Here is a 22,354-nt window from a genome sequence, read left to right on the forward strand (position 1 = left end):
TCCCAAGAAACAAGTTTATTTTCTTAAATAAAGGATAATTATCTAATAGGTAGACATGTAACTTTACCCTTGAAACTCTTTCATTATTTAGCGTACTCTGCCTGCATTCAGTTGATTAATATGCAATTTCTTGATGGTGGAAACGCCATTAACGCACACACATGCAAAAGAAAACCGCTTACACACACTTGCTGTGTTTTTTTTTCGTTTCTGGTTTCTGGTCGGTTGGCGAGGCTCGAAGTCGAGCGTTTTGGCTTTGTTTGTGGAGCGGAAAAAAACAGAGTAGCAAAAACAAAGGGATAATTTAAACTCTGTCATAAACTAGGTTAGCATCACACAGCGCCACCACCCACTAAGCCACCCCAAATCCACCCACTCACACACACAGAGACACACACACACACACACACACTTGACTGGCAGACTTGGCTATAATAACTGTCGGTCGGCTAGGAGTTTTTCTTCATCAGTTGCTGTTGCCGTGGCTCTTACTGTTGCTGTTCATCCTCCCTTGCGCTTTATTTCCTTGGTTGGATATACAATCTTTTTTGCTCCTTGTTGTCAGACAATACGCGCATTTATTTCATTCACTTTTTTTCCGAGGGCATGGGGATATATATGTATATATATATATACATATATATGGATGTGGGCGTGCCGCGGTCGGGTCATGCGGCATTATGTGGTGCATTTTTTATGAGTCGCTCTGCCTTTTATCACATATGCATACACATAAGTGCAGCCTGTGTGCTTTTTGTATTCATGGCGATTCGCAGCCGCCACATAAATTGGCCACAGAGTTTAAAATGCCTTTTTTCCTGCCGCCGGCAATGCCGGAAAATGCAAAGTGGAAACTGCCGCTGAAAACAGTTTGGTGAGCTATACTTATGAAGGTATTTGCACGGTGCCACCAACGGCTTTAGCTAGCTTCTATTTTTAAAATATTAATTGTGATTTAATTAAATTGAACACAAGTTTTAAGTCCTAAAACAAATGGAACACTCAGCCACAACACTAATTGTGTTGTTCTACGCTGTCCGCAATGCATTCGTTTTAGATGTATTGAGTGTTTAGCAATTTGTTTACGGCTTTTCCAGTAGCATTGGTATTTAAATAATTTCAACGTTGCATAAATAAGTCCGTGCTAAGGTAGTTTGCATTTAAAAAAAATAAATGCAACTTATTGATAAAAACCAATGTCGAACGGAGTGCCATAAAACAGCGATTAAATTCCGGATTCCCCGGCGAGTGCATGTGTGGAATGCCCTTGCAGGCGATTTTTCTGTTTATTTATTTGCATTGATTGAAAACACACACAAATCGATTATTACGAACGATTTTTTGCCAATACTGCCGATTTTTTTGCAGCTAGTGTACATCGAATCGATGGCGATTGTGTTCGGGCATTTTCATTCAATGGGGGCAATGCATAAACAACAATTAAATTCGCTTGTAAATCGGCGACGTGTGCTTTATGGTAGATATAAGCACATATCCTTTAACAATTTAATTAAATGATATCGCAGTGGACCACGCCCCCAATTGCACACTATCTGCACTAAATGGTTTTCCACTGCTCCCACTGTTTTTCCACCGTTTTTCCAGCTTGACTGACTGCCATTCATACCACATCTATTGTTTAACTTTGCCGGCGGGGGTCAGAGGTTAATTGATGATAAATTGAAACATCATCATCATCGCCCATCTTGCGGTTGACTGAGAAGCGAAAAAGAGGCACGCCGCGCACAATGGCATTTAATTAATGAGCAATTGATTAAATCATAAACAAAGCAGCGAGACGCGATCCAAATTGAATGCCCAACTTGTGTTGTACATTTATCTCCCATTCCATTCCATTGCCATTGTGACATTTTTCCCGTGGACAAGTGCAATGATTTCTGGACATTTGACTCGGTGCGTTGTAATTGCCACAGCAATTTGTTGGAATTTCCCGCTATGATGCACTCGAATTTGTCAGCCCCAGTTTTCCACAGTCGGCTGAATAATGATTGTATGCACCAATTTGAGCGATTACCCTGGTATTTTAAGTGATATTTTTTAACTGCAGAGCAGTTATTTTCCACCAAAGGTAGAACCACAAAAGAGCACTTATCTTAGTCGGCTTTTTACCACTCCAAAACTAAATAGATTTCGAGTAATGTATGGCAAGCTCTCGACATTTATAGCTTTTGCCACATAAAACAAGCTGGAAAACAAAGATAATAAGTACGCAGATTTAAATGCAAACCTATTTTATTATTTTTCAATTTGTATTTTTAACAAGAAAAGCTCTTTTTTAAATCACAAACGTTGCAATTTGAATACCAATTAACTTCAACTTACCGCCCAGAGAAGCCATTTGGAAAAAACACCAACTGTGAATCGGATCCAACACATTTCGGGTGTTAACAAATTGAGTTCGGTTTGCGAACCCGGGGCTAACTGGCCATTGTAATTATTCACGCCGCGATTCGCGGTAAAAAAAAAGGAAAATAAAAGAGATATATTCACGTATATACATATGTACATGTGGAAAATTGGGGGAAAACGTGATGTCAGTGGCACACTGAAATGCAGGACTCGACACCACCTGACAGCCACTCTACGTGGAGTGCTTGTCGGATTTTTAAAAAATAATAACAAAACGAAAACTTATGGCTTACAGACAGGGACACAAAAAAGTAGACGGCCAAAATCATGCATGCAAAGTGAAGGCGAAAAAGGATAGCAAAATGGGATACGTCACGTGGCAGTGGGTGGAAAAGCTGGGCGGGATGACAGGACACTTTTGGCAGTGTCAGTTAAATGGAACACCCGATCCACGAGCCACACAACAATGGCCAGTTGGGTTCTCGTTCGACTTCCCGCTGGGCTACCCAAAAACTTAAATGGTGTCAAGGCTGATGAGTTTGTATCGCCCAACCAAGCACCTACACACACACTCACGGAAAATGAAATTCGGAAAACTTTAGCACAAGTCAAAGTTCGGATGCCGGGCAAAAGTTGTACAAATTCAATAGATAACAATGAAGTGAAAGCAAGTGAGTTGAGACCGTTTTGTGGCTGCCGTTGATGGAGGGGTGGCACTGAAAAAAACTGGGGCTATTTCAAGCTCCTATATAGAGTTGCAAAAAATCGGTATGATGCCAATTTCGAACGTCTATTTTAGTTACTTAAAATTAGAACTTTTAATCAGACTATTTAACATTTTAAAAATGATTGGATGTTGAGAAAAGCGGCATAAGCTTACAGTGAAGCACGTTATAAATAGGTATTCCTTTTAGATTTAATATTAAAAAGATATCAAAGAGGAGCTAAATTTTTTTTCCTGTCCTTTCCCTTTGCCTGCCCGAACTCCATCACAGTCATCACCCTTTTCACGACCCGTTGACAGCGCAAATATGCAAAGTCAAGTGGCAATTTATCATGCGATGCAGTGGCACCGCCCTCCGGGCAGCGCGAGAGTTAAAGGTGGCGGCCCAAACCGCCGCGTGGGGCACTCTGGGGTTAAGTGGCAAACTAAATTGAATCGCCAGCAACGAACCATGCGTGGGCATGTATCTACGCCTACAACTAACACCCCGCGGTGCCCCAGCCCCTCGCCCCCCTTCAGACTGCACATTGGATGGCGAGTGATTTCCCCATGCGACTTTGTGGTAGCTCAGATTTTTCGGAAATATTCAAGTTGTAAAGTGGCACGGCACTTTAAGCGAGTTTATATATGTACATAAGTTGCATGAATTCTGTATTCCAATTTATGCAATAATTCAATTTTAACTTAGCCCTCGAGACAGTGGCAATAAATAAATATGCCAGACTGCGAATTTAGATAATTGTTATAAATTCACCGGCATTTATCTAAAGTAGGTATAGTGTCCACGGCTCTGTTTACGGTTCACTTGCCACTAAAATCGATGCGACGCTGACCTTTCCCTCAATTAAAAGCGCACACACACCCAACCGCCGAGGGTGGCGCACAGTGCCGGTCGAAAGTAATGGGACACATTTTCCACTGGGGGCGTTGCTGTCGACACTTTACCTCATTAGCAGCAGCATCGGCCGGCTTGTATAATTAATGATTGCCCTGCACGCTGCAGGCTCCGTATTGATTTTAATTTGTGGAATTTACTGGGTAAATATGATAAACTCGAGATGACAGAAGGGCTTTCTGCGCGAGATGGGCGTACAGCACGAACAGCACTTAGCAAAGTAATTAACCAGCCCGATTTGGCACCGACTGCCTGCCAGTCAGTTGGTCACATAGAGCCAGTTGGTCACTTGACAATCCGAAACTCAATCCCTCCTCACCGAAGTGCCCGGAGACGGAAGTGCCCAAGGCAACCGCAAAACAACTCCACTCCACTGCAATCCACTCCATCCAGCGACCCGAGGCGCCTCCGGAAATTCACCCTGCCGTTGACAAGCCTCAAGAGATCCGAGCAAAGACACTCGTCCCAGTCAGTAAGTGACCGCAGCAACAGAAACAGCAACTGGGGGGCACTGGGAATATGGCGATGTGTCGGTTTCTGGGACGGCGAATGCAACGGAAGGATGCCATGCGATGGGCAGCGATGGGTTGGATGGGCTGCGATGACACTGGCGGCGAAAGGCGGAGTAATATGCGTAATTAAACAAAACCGCAAGTGGGGCAGAGCAACAGAAATAAACGAACTTGGGCGCAAAAAGGATCCAGTTACCAGGGATAAAAGTAACTGCAACTACAGCTGCAGCGTATCTACCCGAAAGATGGTCAAAGTGAAAGGATTCAACAAGGCGCAGTTGGGACTCCCTAACTTGGGACTTTCCTAACAAAAAAATACAGAAGTAGTCCTTCGAAAATAATAATACGCATTGTTTCGAAGAATATTCGTTAATGAATATTCAGCTCATGAAAAGCACATTATTTATTTGTGTTTTCTTGAAAAAAAAATAACTAAAATCATTGACACTTTACTGCATGACGAGAGGCGACAGGAAATGTTGATACCCTTCGGCGAGGATGACAGCAAGCTTAAATTAAATATTTGCGAGGACGCAGGATGCAGGACGAACTGGGTGAAGTGCGGGCCAAAAGGACCAAAAGGACGAAAGAAATCAAAGAAAGTCGAGCCAAAAACGCAGCGCCACATAAATGTGGAGCATGCAGATTGAAGTGTCGTCCGGAGACGGAGAGCATGGCAAATGGAAAAACGGGAAAACGGGAAAATGGTCCCATGGAAAATCAGAGGCATGTGGCAGGCTATGGAAATGCCATTCAAGTGCGTCTTAACACCCCCTTTAGACAGCTTTTAGGCAGTGGAAATTGATCGAAAGACTAGGAGCAAACATCATTGACTGACATCGACTTCAAAAAATACAACGAAAAACAGTTGAAAAGGAAAAAGTGCAAAGCGACGCGATAGAGATACTTTCGCAGTATCTTCGAGATACTTCAGCCAAATGTGCAACAATGTGCCAGCATCGATTTTCTATTAGCCACGAGACGCCAACGAGCCAGAAAACCAAATGCAGAGGGCAAATATTGATAAATACGTAACAAGACGACGACGAGGAAGACGAAAAGCCACAACAACCACATTATGAATACTACTAAAGCTCGTAACTGTCCGTCGGCCAGCCAAGAACATAATAAACGCCGTCCATGAAACCAAAAATAATACACAGAACGTAACTCGGAAGAGGTCGTCACATCCTCATCCCCAATCCCAATCCCCATTCCCATTCCCATTCCCAGCCCCATTTCCATTCCCTTCAGAAGAACGATGACCACCTCAGCCAATGTCACACTGCATCGATGAGTGGGGTCAATTCTTTGTTAAGCAAAGATAGAAGAACAGATAAATAGTATATTTTTTAGTTTAATAAATCAATAATACCATTTAATGAAATATATATCATTTACATATCATAAAATATTTTTTAAATTTTTTGCTAACCCTAAACTGTTAGCTTTAGAAGCATGTGAGCATTTATATGCATTTCATTGTAACACTCATCCATTTCGTTAACACTCTATTTCTCGCAGTGTACAAACCACTCACCTGTTAGGGCTGCCAAATTCAGAATAAATCCAATTAGCCGCATTGCGATTATGAATCTCAGTTGTTACTACACCACAAGTGAGTGTGTGTGTGTGTGTGTGTGTTTGCTGAAGTCCCTGCCAGCTGATTACGCGTTCAAAGTGCCAGTGGCGCGAATTATTTCATTTATCTAATATCAAATTGTGCCGCGGGAATTCACTTCAATTGTTTTGACTTAGTTCTGCACACTCAGATGTTTTATTCTCTTTTTTTTTTTGCTGAGCCAAGCTCGGCGATCCGGCGCTGCTGGAGCCGGAGTCCAAATTCCGGACTTCGGATTTCGGATCCGAGCGGAAAGGAGAGAAAGCCGGGAGAAAGGCTTTCTCTGGCGACACGAAGTGTTGGTGAACGTGAACCGACGCGCACGAATTGTACTTTATCACTGAATTTGATTTTTTTTCGCGTCTTCGGCAATTGCCGGACACAATGTTGCTGGCAACATGGCCGAAAAGGGGCATTTTCGAGATCGAAAACTGCTGCTTCGAATGAAGGGGAAAAAGCGAAAAAGCTCCGATTGTTGCAAAGCGTGTGCTGTAGCAAGCAGAAATTAAATGACTATGCTAAAATCAAAGCTTTTTAACACGGCTATAAATCTGCTATAATATAATTTAAAGCTAAGTGCTATGTGCTGTAAAGCAATTTTATTGTACATTTTATAGAAAAATTTAAACTTGGTGTTATATTATTCTGTTATCATTCTGTATCAATTGAAAATTGCTGTGCCTGTTAAAATTCTAAAAACTAAGTTTCTTGTTAACTTATGCATTTCCGATATGAAAAACGTAATTTGCACGTCATTTGAAGGTATAAAACAGCTTTAAAGAAACATACGAGTAAAATGTAATTTTTTAATACAAAATAATTATAAGTTTCAAAACTGTTATATTTTTGCTCTGCAGTAGTTTTTGGTATTTTCTTAAGCCATGTCCGCCTTACGGTATTAATCAGCTGTTTGCTCAAAAATGCGTTGCAGCTGCTCACCGAAATTCAATGTTTTGATTTTGCAAAATGCCGGGAAAAAGGTAACTAACTATAATTCATTCGAATAAAATGTGAAACTAATGTTTTTCAATGACACAGGGCACGAAGGAAGTTGACCAAGAAGCAGCAGAGGAAGCGGCGTCGTCAAAAACACGCCAAAGAACGTGACAAACTGGAGGAAGAGGCGGAAAAGCAGAGACTTTTGCAGCCGGATTACCAGAAATGGTTGCAATCACAGGAGGAAATGCAGGAGTTCCAGCGGCTGGCCGAGGAACGGGAGCGCCAGGTGGCGGAGGAGTCCTGGCTGCGACGCGAAGCCACAGCGCAGCAGCAGTTCCGCATGGACGAGGCCAAGCAGCGTCGGGAGCAGGAGGAAGTGGAGCGTTTGCAGCGGGAGCAGGCGAAGGAGCGGGGGGAACGGGAGGAGATCCAGAGAAGGCAGCGCGAGGAGGAGACACGAAAAGCGGCCAAGGCTGCTGCCGAATTCGATGCCATGATGGAGAGCATGGATGTGTACCTGAACAACCCGCATGTGGAGCAGCCACCCAGTCACCTGCTGCGCGTGATGGAGACGCATCCGGAGGAACGTGCCTGCGAGTTCTTCAGCCGCACAAACTGTTGCCGCTACGGTCACGCCTGCACCTTCAACCACCGCCGTCCCATGCTCGCGAGGATTCTGCTCATCCGGCACTTCTTCAACCATTCCATGCTGCAGGAGCGACGGGCGCACAAGGAGTACGCCGCGGCGGAGGAGCACCTGGAACTGACCGAACAGGATCTGCGCCACGACTACGATGAGTTCTTCAGGGATGCCGTCGAGGAACTGGAGAAGTTCGGCACCATCGTCAACTTCCGCACCGTGCGCAATACGCTGGAACATCTCAGGGGTCACGTCTTCGTGGAGTACACAACCGAACGGTTTGTCTGAGAGTATTAGTTTTTATTATTATTGAATTAATTTCACATTGTTCATATGCAAGCAATTGGGATATGCAAATGAAGCCTATTTCCCAGCATTTTCATGTAAAAGTAATTTCATATAAATCACAATTTTAATTTATACCTGTTCTCTCAACAATTTATAAATATTACATTGTCTCTGAGCTCACATATTTCTACGTTATATATATATTTTATATAATTCATAGTTACTACTTAAATAATGTCAAAAGAGTTGGTAAACAATGCTTATCTTATTTTAGGTCCGCTCTTCGCGCCTTCACCAATTTGCAAGGTCGCTACTACGCCTCCAAGCGACTGAACGTGGAGTTCTCCAATCTGAAGACCTGGCGCGGCGCAGTCTGCGGTACGTGAACTGCATGCCAAGATGAAGCCGTATCCTTTGACAAAACAAAACTCATTTATTTTAAGCACATGCATATATTCTAATACCATTTTCTTTTAACACAATCTGTGGCTTCTTAAAGGTTTGTCCTTAACACGTAAATGTCCCAAAGGTAACGGCTGCGGATATCTGCACCTGTTTGGCAATCCAAACAACCAGTTCAACACGGAACTGGAGTACACCACCGGTCCACGCAGCGAGCGACGCTCTAGCCAAACTCCAACGGCCAAGACTCCCAGGTGAACTATAATAAAATATTAGTTTATATTTCGATAAACAACTTTATTCAACCTTTTCAGTTGGGATGAACACAAGGAGCGGGGCAGGAACTGGCGCTGGTCAGAAAGCCCTGAGGTGGAGCTGGAAAATTCCAAGGACTTGGGCAACAGAGGTCAGGATCTCAAACACACCCATCAGCGGTCTCATCAGTCCAGGTCAAGAAGTGCCAGGGATTCAGTGCGCTCTAAAAGAGATCCCTCCTCGGGATCATTACAAGACGATCGCAGCTCAAAGATATATCATCAGCACAGGAGCAACTCCACCACATCCAATCATCATCAGCACAGGAGCAACTCCACAACACCCAATCATCATCACAGCCATCGCGAATAAAAACGAAAGTATTAATTCAAGTTTTTTATGGGATCTTTACAAAATTTTATTCAATCTCTTTGTGGACAAAACATGAGTGTCTCAAACAAAATACTAAAGAGATTCCGAATTTCTTGCCTGAATGATAGACAGAGGGTCAGAGCGAAACACTTTGCAATTTAGGATTGCTTATAAATATTTAAGGTGCGATCTGAAAACGACTCAATTGATTACAACGGAATGGCATTCTACGCGTAAAATTGGCAGTTTCGAAGTGTGAAAGAAGGAGAAAGTGTGTGCTAAGGTGTGATGACAGTATCGTGTAGAAGTTGTGGTGGTGGTGGGGTGGTAGGATCGGAAATTGTAAATTCTAAAGTCTATTTGTCTTGCTTTCTTCCGTTTTCGTCGTACACATACAAACAAAAATTATACAAAAACTCGTTTAAGGAATATTATAATAAGTAGCTTTAAAATTAGGCAAACAGCGAACGCCCAGCGTTATCCGCTCTATAGACGGATACCGGGATTCGTGGCCGCCACATAGCGCAGCAGCTCCTCGTTGTCCTCGCAGATGACGGGCTTCTCGTGGTAGCAGGCAACGTCGTGCCAGGCGATGCCATCGTTGTACACGTTGTTCAGCACGGACAGGCACTGCTCCTTGGTCTGGTTGATGTCGTACTCGGCGTTGTCCGGCTGCGGGCGCTTCTTGTGTCCAGTCTGCGACCAGGGATTGTAGCCCCAGCCCTGTGGGATGCGGTTGGTGGCCTGGATCTTCTCGCGAGTTGCGGACCAGAACCATCCGTAGACGGTCTTCGGCTCCAGATCCGGACGGTTCTCGCAGCCAGCAAAGTCACAGATACGTCCGGCCGTCCAGATGTACGGCACATCGTTCTGCTGGATGACGCGGAAGATCAAGTTGTTCTTCTCCTGGGTCTCCAAAGCGACCAGGTCCATGCAGTACTCGCGGCACAGATTGCGGCCATCCAGCCAGTCGACCTTCTTGTTGGCCAGGGCGGGCACGTGGGTGGTTAGGAACATGTTTTTGCCGCGGTAGGAGAACTCCTTGGGACCTGCGGGTCAGAGAGCAAAGAGAAAGTCGCTGGTTAGCGGGAAGTGTTTTCGCGTTTGCACTGGCAAAATCGTGGTGGTATGAAAGGGCTATGGTTTCTGTGCTTCGAGATTTTAAATACTTCATACTTTATAAACTCTTACATAGCATTGCAAAATATATAACTAATAATTTAGCTGTATATAAGAATTCTTTTTCAGACTTGTTTCAACTGATGCCCAAACTACTGCACTACATTTCTTCCCGTGTGGGTGTGGCATGTGGCAACCGGTTTTCCGCGCCGCCGCCGCCCCATCTTCGTCATCAACTGGAGTCGGGGGCCCAGTGCAATGTCTCGGAGCCTGCCCCATCATGGGCAAACGAAACCGAAAGCAAGTAGCGCCGAAAATAACGAAGATGTATCTGCCATTGGATGTGCATAGCTGCCCCGGGCCTTACACAACTTCCCCTCTGGTGGCTGGCGTGTTACGCAATCCGCGCAATTTATGCAGCATGCTTCTTTTTGCGCCTGCCGCCGCTTTCCTTTTGTCTTCGATGTCAAAAGGTTTTCAGCTCCGCTGTGTATTTACTTTTTTTTTGGCTTATTTTCCGTTTGTCCATAGAGAATGGAAACAATGGGCACCGCCAACCCCTGACAACTTCATCCTCGAACTTGTTTCGCCTGAGCGAGCTGCCAACTATCAACTACCAACTACCAACTACCAACTACCAACTACCAACTACCAACTAGCAGCTAGCAGCTACCATTTGATTAGCTGCCTCTTTGGAAGTCGTCTTCGCAATGTGCGATATGTCCGCCCCTCGGACGCGCCCCGAAAAAAGCTGACAAAAATACCCGCCTGTTGCCACAGTTGGCACGCGTCATTAGCCGCGCTTTAAGCCACTTTTGCAACTGCCCCCCTGCCACGCCCCTCCCCCGCCCACCGCCTACCCGGCACGGCCAATACTTCGCGTCAAATCAGCTTAAGTCCAACACATAATGGCCTTATATGCCATTGTTTGCACATTATTATTTATTTTGCCGCCGCTTCGGCTGCCAATCGCCATTTCCTCACATTTCTGGCCCTTTTGTGCGCGGGTCAAGGCGATAATGTGGCTATGGCTAAAACTCATCTTGACTGTATATTTTCCTAGTCCCAAACTTGCGTAATAATCCCGCTGGCGATGCAGTTTTTGTTTTATTTTTTCGATTGGCATCTTTCAACAGTGACTTAGAAAAACCAAAACGTTTTCGAATCTTAATTATCGGACGAATGAATGCACGCCTGAGAGAGTTGTCTACAAAAGGTAATTAAGTGGAATTGTTAATCAGGTGATTTAGCTATTGGAAGGCAGACCTAAAAACCTGCGCTTGTATAACTGGAATTTTCTAAGAGATGAAAGATCTAAATCGCTGCCAACGGCACTGGCTTCAAAAAACTGGATATGCAACTTCGGTGACGCCCCAAAATTAAGTTGCATGTTTAACGGCTTTGGCTTAGTCTCCATGTGTGTTTCTCTGTATATGTGTTAGCCGTAAGTTGATGTGGCATGGTGTGAGTTAGGGTTTGTCTAATTAGCAATAACTGCAAAGTGTTCATTAGTGTACCGGATATGCAGCGATGATGCTATTGTTCAGGCGTCCCAACCGTTTTAGCCCGATCTCTCTAAGCCCTGATGCAATGCATCATCGTAATCTCAGGCGATGACTGGCAGCGACAATCATCCGTAGAATAAATGAGGAAAACCCACTTCAACTGGACTACTTGCTTGTTAACCCCCATTGGATGTGAGTAATTGTGCGCTTAAAAGTGCAGAGGAAATCAATTAATGTTAGAAGTGGTAAACCAATTTACACACCTAAAGTAAATACTTGAAGCTACAAATTTTCTGCCTATAAAATGGGAATTGTTTACGAAAAATGCGGGCAAAGAAAGTGAGTTTATAAGCCACCATAAAGCTGGCTCACACGTCGACGACCTTCAGCAAAAACCCACACCCACAGCAACACACGTCGCATTGCCAAACAATTTCAAGTGCAAACTTGGCAATCAAAGCCGCTTAATATTCTCGCCGCGTTCGTCACTTTTACTTTTCGCCATTGTGGGAATGGCTTGGAGATATGTATGTGGTGTCTGGTCTATGATGATGATGGGTTATACTTACGGCTAGCGCACTTGGCGGGCACGGGCAGTGAGAGGAAGCGACCCGGCTTGGTCGCTGTGGTTGTGGTGGTTCTGGCCGCATGGCTGCAGGCCATCACCACGCAGAAAGTCGCTATTGCCAGGGTGACTTTCATCTGTAAGCAAAAAAAAAAAACAAAGAAAGAAGAGAAGCGGTTAAATATGAGCCAAAATATTGGTAAGACAAAATGCCAGGCAATCTGCGATTTGGCAAGTAACTGGTACTGGTACACACGGCTACAGTTATAGATATGCAAATTGTTAACACGTTGTCATTAACATAAATTTGTACACGATTATCGAGCGATAACGACGCCGCGCCCTTTTGTTCGCCACCTCTGCCCATGCCCATATTGCGTATACGCAATTTTGTATAAATTTCCAGCTCGCTGGTCGATCCAATGCGATCCGATCCGATCCGATCCGAAGATGTAAGCTGCTGGTCGAGATCGCTCTTTTTATGTCAAGGATGCGCAACCGGTTGCCCCCGGCGGCCACTGACACAGTGCCACAGTGACTACCAAACGCCATCGACCGCCGACTGCCGACCAGCGACCATCGACCATCGACGATCGACGACACTTGAGACTTTATTATTTTCATTTTCATTTTTATTGTGGCGCAGCGGCAACGTGATCAGCATCAGCATCAGCATCAACATCAATATCGGCGTCAGCACATCACATTATTCATAAATAAAAATGTATTTAGCATCTGCAACGGCGGCAAGCATGCTGATTACACAAGCAGCAGTCGGTCTGACCTTAACTGGTTTTATTGACTTTTTATTTTTTATTTTCTATTTTTTGCTTTTGTTTTTATATATTTTTTTTCCCCCTTCTTTTGAGACGCTGCGTGTCTTCGGCTAGAACCTTCCACGTTGGCCAGCATTTCAAGTGGAATTAAAGCCCGTTTTCGAGTCGTTTCTTCCTCCTTATGCAAATGCAATTCGCAACGGATCGATTTGACTGGGGCTCAATGTCCGCGCAGCTGGAAATTGTTGCATATTAATTGGATTTGATCTGGGCGGCGATTGCGTGTGTCTGTGTGGCTTAACGCCAGTGTTTATTTGATCGCCTGCTGTCCGCCGATTTGGCAACTATAAATCATTAACGACTTAGCGCTTATCAGCGGTCAGCGCCTAATTTGGTAACAATACATAATGAAAATTGGATTTCGTATTGATTTCATTTTCGACAGCGACATTTCCAAAGTGAAGAGTTGGCTGTCATTGGGAAATATGTATGTTTGTGTGGCTGGCTACTTTTTGGTGTTTTTTTTTTTTTTTTTTATTATTTGTTTGTTCATTTGTTGCGTTTTGTAACTTGTCCATCAGCGCTTTGTCCATTTCTTGTTTCCAGCATGTTAATCAATCAGCCGCCGAGCTGATGAGGCATTTAATTATACTCCTACAGAGAGCTCAGTGCCCTTTAATGCCAGTGGGCAAATTACATGGCAAGTGGGCTTTGTGCATTATCGAGTGTTTCTCTTTTCGGGTTTTTCTTTGTGGGGTTATGGGTGATGGAAATTTGATGTGCACCATTACGCAAACTTTATGTTCGGTGGAAATATCTTTAACTCATAATTTTGTCTCTAATTTACAACTTAAATTCTTTGTATCTCATGTACATTTTTGGTACAAAAGACTTGGTCAACGAACTTTTTTCAAGCTGGCAAACAAAAGACTTGGCCAGCAAACTTTATCAATAGAGGTTCTCAAACGAATGACTTAAACAGCAAACCTTTCTAAGTTCTCAAGCGAAAGACTTAGGAAGCGAACTTTTTCAGTCAGCGGTCTCAAACGAAAGACTTGGGCAACGAACTCGTTTCCCAAAGAGCCGCCACTAGCTTTAATTCTCATTCAGGTCTTGCAAGTTCTGAGCGGTGTTTTTTTTATATATATATTACAGTTGGATTTCTGATGTTTCAGGTTTGCATATCCTTGAACGGCTCACTGCACTCAATTTTTGTACAAATTATTGTTGTATTTATATCATTTTGAACACAATATGACTTGGCACTTTGGTTAGTCCTTCGATTGTCCGCACACACACATATCGTATATGGCATATCGTATACAGCACACTTTATATCCTTGGACGCGGAGCGCTGCTGCTTACCTTTGCTTGCTATTTTGGAATAACACTGCACAGCACGTTTTCTATACTGTAGTCGCCGAATTGCCCAAGCAGACAACCAGACGAGACCAGGCGCAAACGAAAACAAAAGTCAATTGGCAGCAGCAAACTGTTTTATAGTCGAAGCCGCGCCAGCTGCCCACCAACAACATCTCGTGCAGCTTTGAAAAGCTGCGACTGCGACGCCAACGCCAACGGCGACGCTGACCGCAACTTCTGCTGCAGCGAAGCTTTGGCAGCAGCAAAAGGCAGCCATATAGACATATAGCCATATAGCAGTATAGCAGTATAGCACTATAGCCATATAACAGCAAAAACCAAAAACAACGAGATGAGCTGCTCAGAACATCTTTAGACAACGACAACTTTTGTCTATAAATATGCATGTTCATTTTTGTTGTTATTTATTTAGTTTTTATTTAAAGAATCTTCTCGATCTATTGTTCGTTCTAAAACTGTAGTTTGATCATTTTTATAGCCGCAGATCCATTAAGTAGCTGTTATTCGAGTGCCAGGCACTAGAAACTTGAGCTCAACTCGGATAAAAATTGTTGTTTGTGTGTTTTTGGGTTTTGTGTTTTGTTTCGAAATGTATTTATGCAAACACTCTTGGAACCGCCGCGCTGGCATCCATCTCCCTGGCCAGCTTCATATATCAACTTTTGATGGAGTGTTTGTCTTCTTTTTTAGGCCTTGATCTTGAAAAGCCTTTCGAAATGCCATTTAAGATCGCTGATGATTTGGCTTCCGCGCTCGGCCCCACGCACGCGTCCAAAAAAATGAAATACAAAAGCGGTTCGATGGGTTTCTTTGGGCATTTACACACTCGGTTTCTGTTTCTGTTTCTGTTTCGATTTCTGTGCTTTAATTGCCATGTGAATGAACTGGCGGGGAAAGGATCGTCTGCTGGCCATCAGCACACTCCTCCACCCCCTCACCGAAAAAAAAAACAAAAACAAAAAATTGATTGGGAGTGCTTGGCGGTGCCAGCCGGATCTGAGATGGTTCTTAAAAAGCTTTATGTTTGCTTTTTATTTTCGCTCATAAATATGCAAATTGATCGCTTGATTATGTAATTTATTTAGTGTGATTTTGCGAGTGAATCCCCCCGCACCGCACCGCCCCGCCTTGCCCTGCTACTCAAAATACAAAATCAAATGTGTTGCAATGCGTCAGTGAGCATCTGAAGTTGGGAGGCAGGTTCAAGTCGCTAATCCTGTTTAATTGCCATCATCAACTTGACATTTTGACTGGATTTGAACCCGTGACTCTTGAATAGCGCCAATGTTCACCTGACCGCTCTTTTGACTCTTTCTCAGTTTTACTTTATCTTATATTTTTTTATTTATTTTTTTTTGTTTGTCACATTTCTGTTGGCTGCTAATTGACCATGAAGATGCGTTTGTTTGGGTGGCACTTTTTTGTTTGTCATTTAGAGCTGTCTTTAATGGCGAACTAATTTTGAAAGCGGATTCGAATGCGCCGAAGCTCACAAAAGGCGTGGCCAAGCTCCAATTCCCGCCTCTGTTTAGCCGCATGGGTCTTCCCCCCTGCAACCCCATCTCTTGCATATTTTAATTAGCCTTATTAATAGAGCCGCAGTCACTTGCCTTGGGGCGCCATGTGCCAAAGGTTTGAGCTCGAAGAGCCGTGAATTGTGTTGGCCCAACACATTAACACCAGCATCAAATTAATTACACATTTAGCTGGCGAGTGCTAAGTTCATATTGCAAAAAAAGAAAAACAGAAAATGTAAAAAGTACCCAACCGATTGGGAAACTTTAAGTTGCTGATCTGCCACGAAGGTTGCCAGCGGAGATCAAGGATGTGCTGACTAAGGAAGTGCAGAGGGCATTTCCACGAAACACTCTCGTGGAGATCAAAATTGCCTCTATAACAGGTACAACGTTGAGTCACACGGACTCGGACTTGAGATGCTGTTTAATTTGTTTTATGACTGACCAAAACAGCGATGTCTCCAAAGAAATAATTAGTGTCATTTAAGTCATGTGGCTTGTGGTCCAAAAATATAATGCATGGTAGTGGCAGTTATGTGTTAGAGATGCTATCTTGTCTAATTTATTGTTTATTTATTTAGGTATTAAACAGTATAAAAACTAGTTGTAGTACTTAATATAAATATTATATGTGAAAAAAATTGTCCATTTCCGATTAGCTTTAAAAATCCGTTTCCCACCTCAAGTTATTAATTTGTCGATATACCAGGATGAGAAACCATAAACACCTTTTTGTTCGATATTTCGTAGGCAATTCTTTGATGCTCTCGCCGCTTCTAGGTGATTGCAACATCCGCAGTTGGTGTTTTTGCAGTTTTTTCACATGCCGCATCCGCTGTGTCGATGATCTTGTTTCCTTTCCACTTGTTGCACATTTTCGCCCTTGAATCTTGTTTTGAATTCGGGTTTTTTGCCTGAATTGCCTGCACTTCCTGCGGCTAACCTTGTAGGGTTCAAAAACCGCATCGGCATCGTCAGCCATAAGAATTTTTTCTGCGTAAATGATCCTAGTCATAGCTGCAAAACTCAAACGATGATCGCTAATAACGCATATTACTAATACGCCGCGTGAGCCCTTCGATCAGATTGACAGTTTTATGCGACGTACGACCTTCGGTGGGTGAGCTGAAATATAAAACCATTTGCAACTACAATAGGCATTCGAGTGGCTATCGCTGGTGCGCAGATGTTGCCAGCTATCTGGATTTCCATAATCTATAGCAAAACATCAAAAGATGTTCGGCCAAATCGAAATAAGAAATACACAAAAAGCCAGAGACTGCAAACAAGATCGGATTGCTTTTGAGCACGGAAGCACCCGTCGACAGTTCGAGCAAATCTCAATCTAAATCTGAAGCAGATTCCGCGCACCTTCCGCTTCAAAAAAAGAGATAAATAATAAAACATTAGAAAAAGGAAAACAAAATATACAATCAAGATGCAAATTGTTGGCGCAACAATGGCACAGCCAACTGAAATAGCGAACAAAAATAATCAATCTACTTAAACAAACAGCCACAAAGAATGGCCAGCTTGTGACCTTAGCTTGAATTTTGGGCTTTGATTGGATGGACGGCTTTAAAATTGAACTTTGGCTTGTTTAAAATTTTCCTGCGGTTTTTTTGATTGGCCATATAGAATTTCTATCATTAACATTGGGGCAGCGAGCAACTCGTCTGGGGAATGCGTGAAGGTTGCCGGGCGTAATTGCAACTTGTTTTTACGGCCAAGAAGCTTGGCCGCGGCAAATCGAACAAAAATCATCAAAAACAACAAAAAAAAAGACAAAAAGATTAAAAAACGAATACTTTTTAAATGGTTTTGCCCGATCGGCAGATGAGAAATGTTGCCAAATTTGACCCCAAGAGGCCGACGCTTGTTCATTTACACATTAGTTGAGATTTAAATGATGCTGAGTTTGCGTTGGCCGTTTTGGCCAAGTGTGTGGGGCTTTTGTCGCACCACACGAAAAGTGATTGGCAACAAATTAATCAAGACCTTGCCGGCTCTCGATCCAACTTCAAACTTCAGCAGCGGCAGCATCAGCATCACCATTTCCAGCAGTCATGAAATGAAACCTTTTATTCAGGCGCTAAGTGTGAAACTAAGAAGAAGAACCCATAGAGCTGTATATGCCCCATACCCAAAAGTATGGATTACGCAACGAGCGAATCATAAACAAAAACAAAAAAAAATATCAAAATGATTGATGTCTGCAATTTAGCGCATCTGTGTAAAATGTGAAGACGAAAAACGGGCTGTTCGTTGTGACACAAAAGAATTAAGTGCCCGGGCGCATTTTAAATTCGTCACGGAAAACGTGACAAAAATTTTCCATATGCGAAAAAAAAAAATCGGAAAAAATTTAGGAACACCGGCAAACAAACAAACGAAACGAAACGAAGAGATGATTGCGAAAATGCACAGAGCACGGTACAGCAAACTTTGACACACATTTCGCACACAGGCCGTCAAGAATCTTCGTATGAATGGATCTCCAGCCACTGCCCCGCCTCCAAAAGCCCTCCCGCCCACATATATCTAGTTATATTAAATACTGCTGCTGCTGCTGTTGATGCTGCTGCTGCTGCCGCCAAAGACAATGCAACATAAACAACAACCAGCGGGCTAATTGCACAAGAGGCAGACAGACTCTTGCATTGGTTCGTTTAGAATCGCCATTTGTCTAATCAGCGCCATAAATCTGACAAATTATATAAACGCTAAAAAGAGGGTGTGTGCGGAATTGTGCACCGTAGTCCCAACTCACAACTCACAACTCACAAGTCACAAGTCAGCCCAGACAGTCAGGGGCAGATGCGGATGTCTGATTCCATAGAATTTCCATTTCCACCCCTTTATCCCAGCCCATTCCATCCGATCATTCATCGCAGCCCATCGGCTGAATATGCAATGGCAATAGCTCAGCTTTGCATAATTTGTGTGTGTGTTTTACATTCAGTTTTTCATATTTTTTCTTGCTGTAATTTTTACATCATCATCCACCTAGCCATCCACCTATGCGATTCAAGCACACTCGAAAAAGTAGTAGTTTTAAAGAAAAGCGGGTTGAAAAATATTAAAAATTCTCTCTGTTTACATGTCTGTTTATTCATGCCTGTTTATTCTATTTTTAAATAGAGAAAAAATAGATCCTACCATTTAGGGTCGCGATTTTTGCGAGTGCATCGATCGTCGTGGAGGAAGTTGCATATTTATAAGGCAAAAGTTAATTTTTGTTTGCCAGCCGGGGTGTCATGCTTATGAAATCAATTGAACATATGTTCCAAGCGGCCAGCGCATGCTGAAGTCATAAATCAGAAGCGCTTAGTCAGACAGTTTTCCGCAGGTTGGCCGCTGAAACAGATGAGAACCGCTGAAACAAAAGACTTAGGCAACGAACGCGAACTTTTCACTACAACATTTAAATTGGATTATTTTGCTGCGCCATTGTGAACCTTTGTGTTTTGTTGTTCGTATGATATATTCTTTTGCGGACTGCTTAACTGGTTAAGCTATCAAATGTCTTGATTGTTGAATTCGATTCATCAACTTAATGTTTCCATTGTTGCAGAGCTTAAGCCATTTATTAACGCCCTAAAGCGATTACATCTTAATTTAATGAGCTTAAATACTGTTTTATTGTAATTCCGTTCAAATACTGATTTACGTACTTCCAATATGAACTCCACCAAAAACATGTCTTACCAAAAATCTATAATGAAACGTGATGACCCTTTTTTTTGTTTTTCGCTGCAACTTGTATTGCTGCAACGCACTTGTTGCACATAAAATCCACTTCACCCCACCTAACCCCATCATGAGGCAAAAAAAAAGGCAGCAAATTGCGTTGTGTAAAGTTCATGGGTCGCCGGCTATTTTCTTGATGATGTTTCTGATGAGCTGCTGCTACTTTTGGGGGGGCTGCAGTTCGCTCAACAGCTTCAGGGTTGGCTGGTTTTTTTCTGTTTTTTTTTTTAGCTATTTGATCGGTTGTTGGCTGTTTCTTTAGTCATCAGCACACAAGCCACAACTGCGTTGGGGGCGACCTCATCTGTCAGTAGAATTAGAAGCCACATCGGCGGCGGGAACACAGCCGTTTGTCAGATCTTGTCACATGTCTGCCAACGCACTGCCCTCCACTTCGACCCCCCACACCCCATCTCGCCCCTTGAGAAGATCGAGATGCGTGCCAAGTCAAGTTAAAATGTTATTACATTTTGAAAAATCCAAAACAAACACACCACAAAAACAACGACCTGTCCAACTTGTTGTTAGTCTGCGGTCAAACAAGTGCACTTTAGAAATTGTTCATAAATCATAAACTCCGATGTGGTGAGGACCGAGAAACCGAGCCAGTTTGAATGTAAAACGTTGAAGAAGTGCTAAGTGCATTCCGCGAAGTCATTAACAATATTTTTATTGTTTACAATAATGTACGCCGATAATGTTAAGCGCACACAGAATTAACCAAATTTGTCTGGCTTTTGTTCTGTCCGATTTTGGCATCAGTTCAAGGCCACTTCTAAAAATTGTCGCCCAATATCACCAATAGTGTTCTTCAAGATTAATATCATGTTTTAACTTTAAATATTATAATTATCTATGTAAATGAAGATTAAGAAATAGAATGTTTGACTGAAACATCTTTCCAATCAAATAAGCATAAGGAAGTATTGAACACAGATGTTGTTAATATTCATTTTCTGGGCTACTTTTTAGAAGGGCAAAAAATTTGTTTAAATTTATTTGACAAGGGAAAGGCTTCCAGTATTCTAGTTTTCAGTCGACCCCGAAGAACATCTTCGGTGGCTAAATAGACATGGATATTAATTAATCCACGGCGACTCGTGCCAAGCGACCACCGCATTGGGCCACAATCTCCGATCCAGCAAACTGCTCTCAACAGTTTAGCGGCTTTGGCAAAAAAATAAAAACCAAAAAAAATCAAAAAAATAAATAACAACAATAACGAACAGCCCAGCCACAATCATGTGGATGTGGATGATGATACCAGTTTGCCTCAACCTTGAGCGGAGCGACAACAACATTTGCGTACCCAGTGCGAGGTACGAGATTCGAGTTACCAGTACCACGAAGATGAAGAGCACTTCTTGAGCGGCGCGGCGGCGACTTTGTTTTTGTCGCCCGGCGATAACGCGGATGCGAAAAAGTGAATGTATAGCCACTCGATGACGTTGCGGTAGCCTCATCTTGGTACGTGACAGAACCAAAAGGCGGCATGTGACTGGTTTCGCTGTGATCCCAAATATTTGTAGCCACAATATCACAATGTCCAGTAGTCGAGTCGCTGAAGAGGTGGTTGGTAATATACGGAAAAGGTATCAGTAGTTTCATAATACCCACGCAGTGATCATGACTCATCTCCTGCGGTTCATTGATGGCTAAGCGCAAAGAACATTCCTCTTATGTTGATTAATAGCACATCATTAGTCCCAAAAAACATATTTCTACATTTCAATCAAAAGGTTTTAATTACCTAATCAATCATTCTGGGTTGCCAAAAGTTCCATCGATAAAAAACAACACGAAATACATTTATGTTGAATATTTTTAGCCATCACTCTGGTTCATTGCTCCTTTTGCCCATATTATAACTGACATTTTTCATTATCTAAGCGAACATTTATTTGTATCTGATTTTGATCATTTGTAAATCTTCAGAACTGGTTGGAAACACGAAACCAACTTCATGGGCTTATATTTCAAACACTTGACACAAGTGAATCAAACCCATCTAAGGCGATATTTCATTAATATTTATAATGGCGAAGGCGAAAAATATGTGTAATCGCATGCAAAGGCAATAAACAAAGCAGAGCTTTAATCTGCTTTAAATTAATATAATTCCACACTTTGATTTCACGTAGCATCGATAAAAATATATATATATTTATTTATTTATTTACTGCTATTATAATAAATTAATATTTATTGAAAATACAAGCCATTATCTGTGCTTTAGTGTTAACGTAAATTATGCATTTGCATGTTTGTTGCAGTTAAGTGAGATTGATTTAGTTAGCTTAGCATCTCATCTTGCATCTGTGTAGAAATAATTATAAATAATAGCTGATAAAATATTGTATGTTTGGGCTTTCTGTACCAGCAGAATGTCCCTGATTTTTCATAATATTAGCTAATGAAATCATTTATCATCTGAGCTGCTTGACCTTAGCACATTCAATTCAAAAGGTTCGGTCCACGCTTCAGTTTTTCAGTATTTCCTTTTAAGTTTATCAATTCCGAGATGAGTTAAATATTTGCATTGGTTAATACGCGTGCTGCTTGATTAAATATTAAACTTACTTGCGCCTATAAACCGGAATAAAAATAGATAGATGAATAGACTGTCATTCCTAACTTATTTATAAAAATGGGCGAAAAACCATAAACCGACGTCCTTAAATGTTAGATCATAAACTTCAGACGATAATTGATTAGCGAGTT

The 22,354-nt window shown here is 42.5% G+C and overlaps 3 protein-coding genes and 1 long non-coding RNA gene across 6 annotated transcripts in view; 1 reads left to right on the forward strand and 3 right to left on the reverse strand.

The window, feature by feature from the left end:
• LOC120458272 (neural cell adhesion molecule 2) overlaps positions 1-6,442 on the reverse strand; it is a 60,481-nt gene extending 54,039 nt beyond the window's left edge. Inside the window, exon 1 of the mRNA XM_039645865.1 lies at positions 6,042-6,442. Within this exon, the coding sequence (XP_039501799.1) occupies positions 6,042-6,084 (43 nt within the window). The 5' untranslated portion in view covers positions 6,085-6,442. The remainder of the gene's footprint in view (positions 1-6,041) is intronic.
• Positions 6,443-6,985: 543 nt separating this feature from the next.
• On the forward strand, positions 6,986-9,033 carry LOC120456461 (U2 small nuclear ribonucleoprotein auxiliary factor 35 kDa subunit-related protein 2). 3 transcript variants are annotated; one of them, XM_039643310.1, is made up of 5 exons: positions 6,986-7,102; positions 7,161-7,979; positions 8,264-8,367; positions 8,489-8,645; positions 8,706-9,033. In XM_039643310.1, exons 1-5 carry the CDS (start codon positions 7,089-7,091, stop codon positions 9,016-9,018), a joined length of 1,407 nt encoding a protein of 468 aa, XP_039499244.1. In that variant the 5' UTR covers positions 6,986-7,088; the 3' UTR covers positions 9,019-9,033. The 3 variants fall into 3 exon arrangements, with proteins under 3 accessions (XP_039499244.1, XP_039499251.1, XP_039499262.1); XM_039643317.2 differs by having other exon boundaries at positions 7,059-7,102; positions 7,170-7,979; XM_039643328.2 differs by lacking the exon at positions 8,706-9,033 and having other exon boundaries at positions 7,074-7,102; positions 8,264-8,396; positions 8,519-8,645.
• Positions 8,426-8,837, reverse strand: LOC120456485. The gene is made up of 2 exons (XR_005616834.1): positions 8,698-8,837; positions 8,426-8,650 (listed from the first exon to the last, which is right to left on the reverse strand). It is a non-coding gene; the product is annotated as an uncharacterized LOC120456485 (long non-coding RNA).
• Positions 9,034-14,450, reverse strand: LOC120456475. The gene is made up of 3 exons (XM_039643341.1): positions 14,349-14,450; positions 12,212-12,344; positions 9,034-10,067 (listed from the first exon to the last, which is right to left on the reverse strand). The coding sequence occupies exons 2-3, from the start codon at positions 12,342-12,344 to the stop codon at positions 9,505-9,507; spliced, it is 696 nt and encodes a 231-aa protein (XP_039499275.1). The 5' UTR covers positions 14,349-14,450; the 3' UTR covers positions 9,034-9,504.
• Positions 14,451-22,354: the final 7,904 nt, after the last annotated feature.

This window comes from Drosophila santomea, chromosome 2L (assembly GCF_016746245.2).
Source record: "Drosophila santomea strain STO CAGO 1482 chromosome 2L, Prin_Dsan_1.1, whole genome shotgun sequence".
Taxonomy (NCBI): Eukaryota; Metazoa; Arthropoda; class Insecta; order Diptera; family Drosophilidae; genus Drosophila; species Drosophila santomea.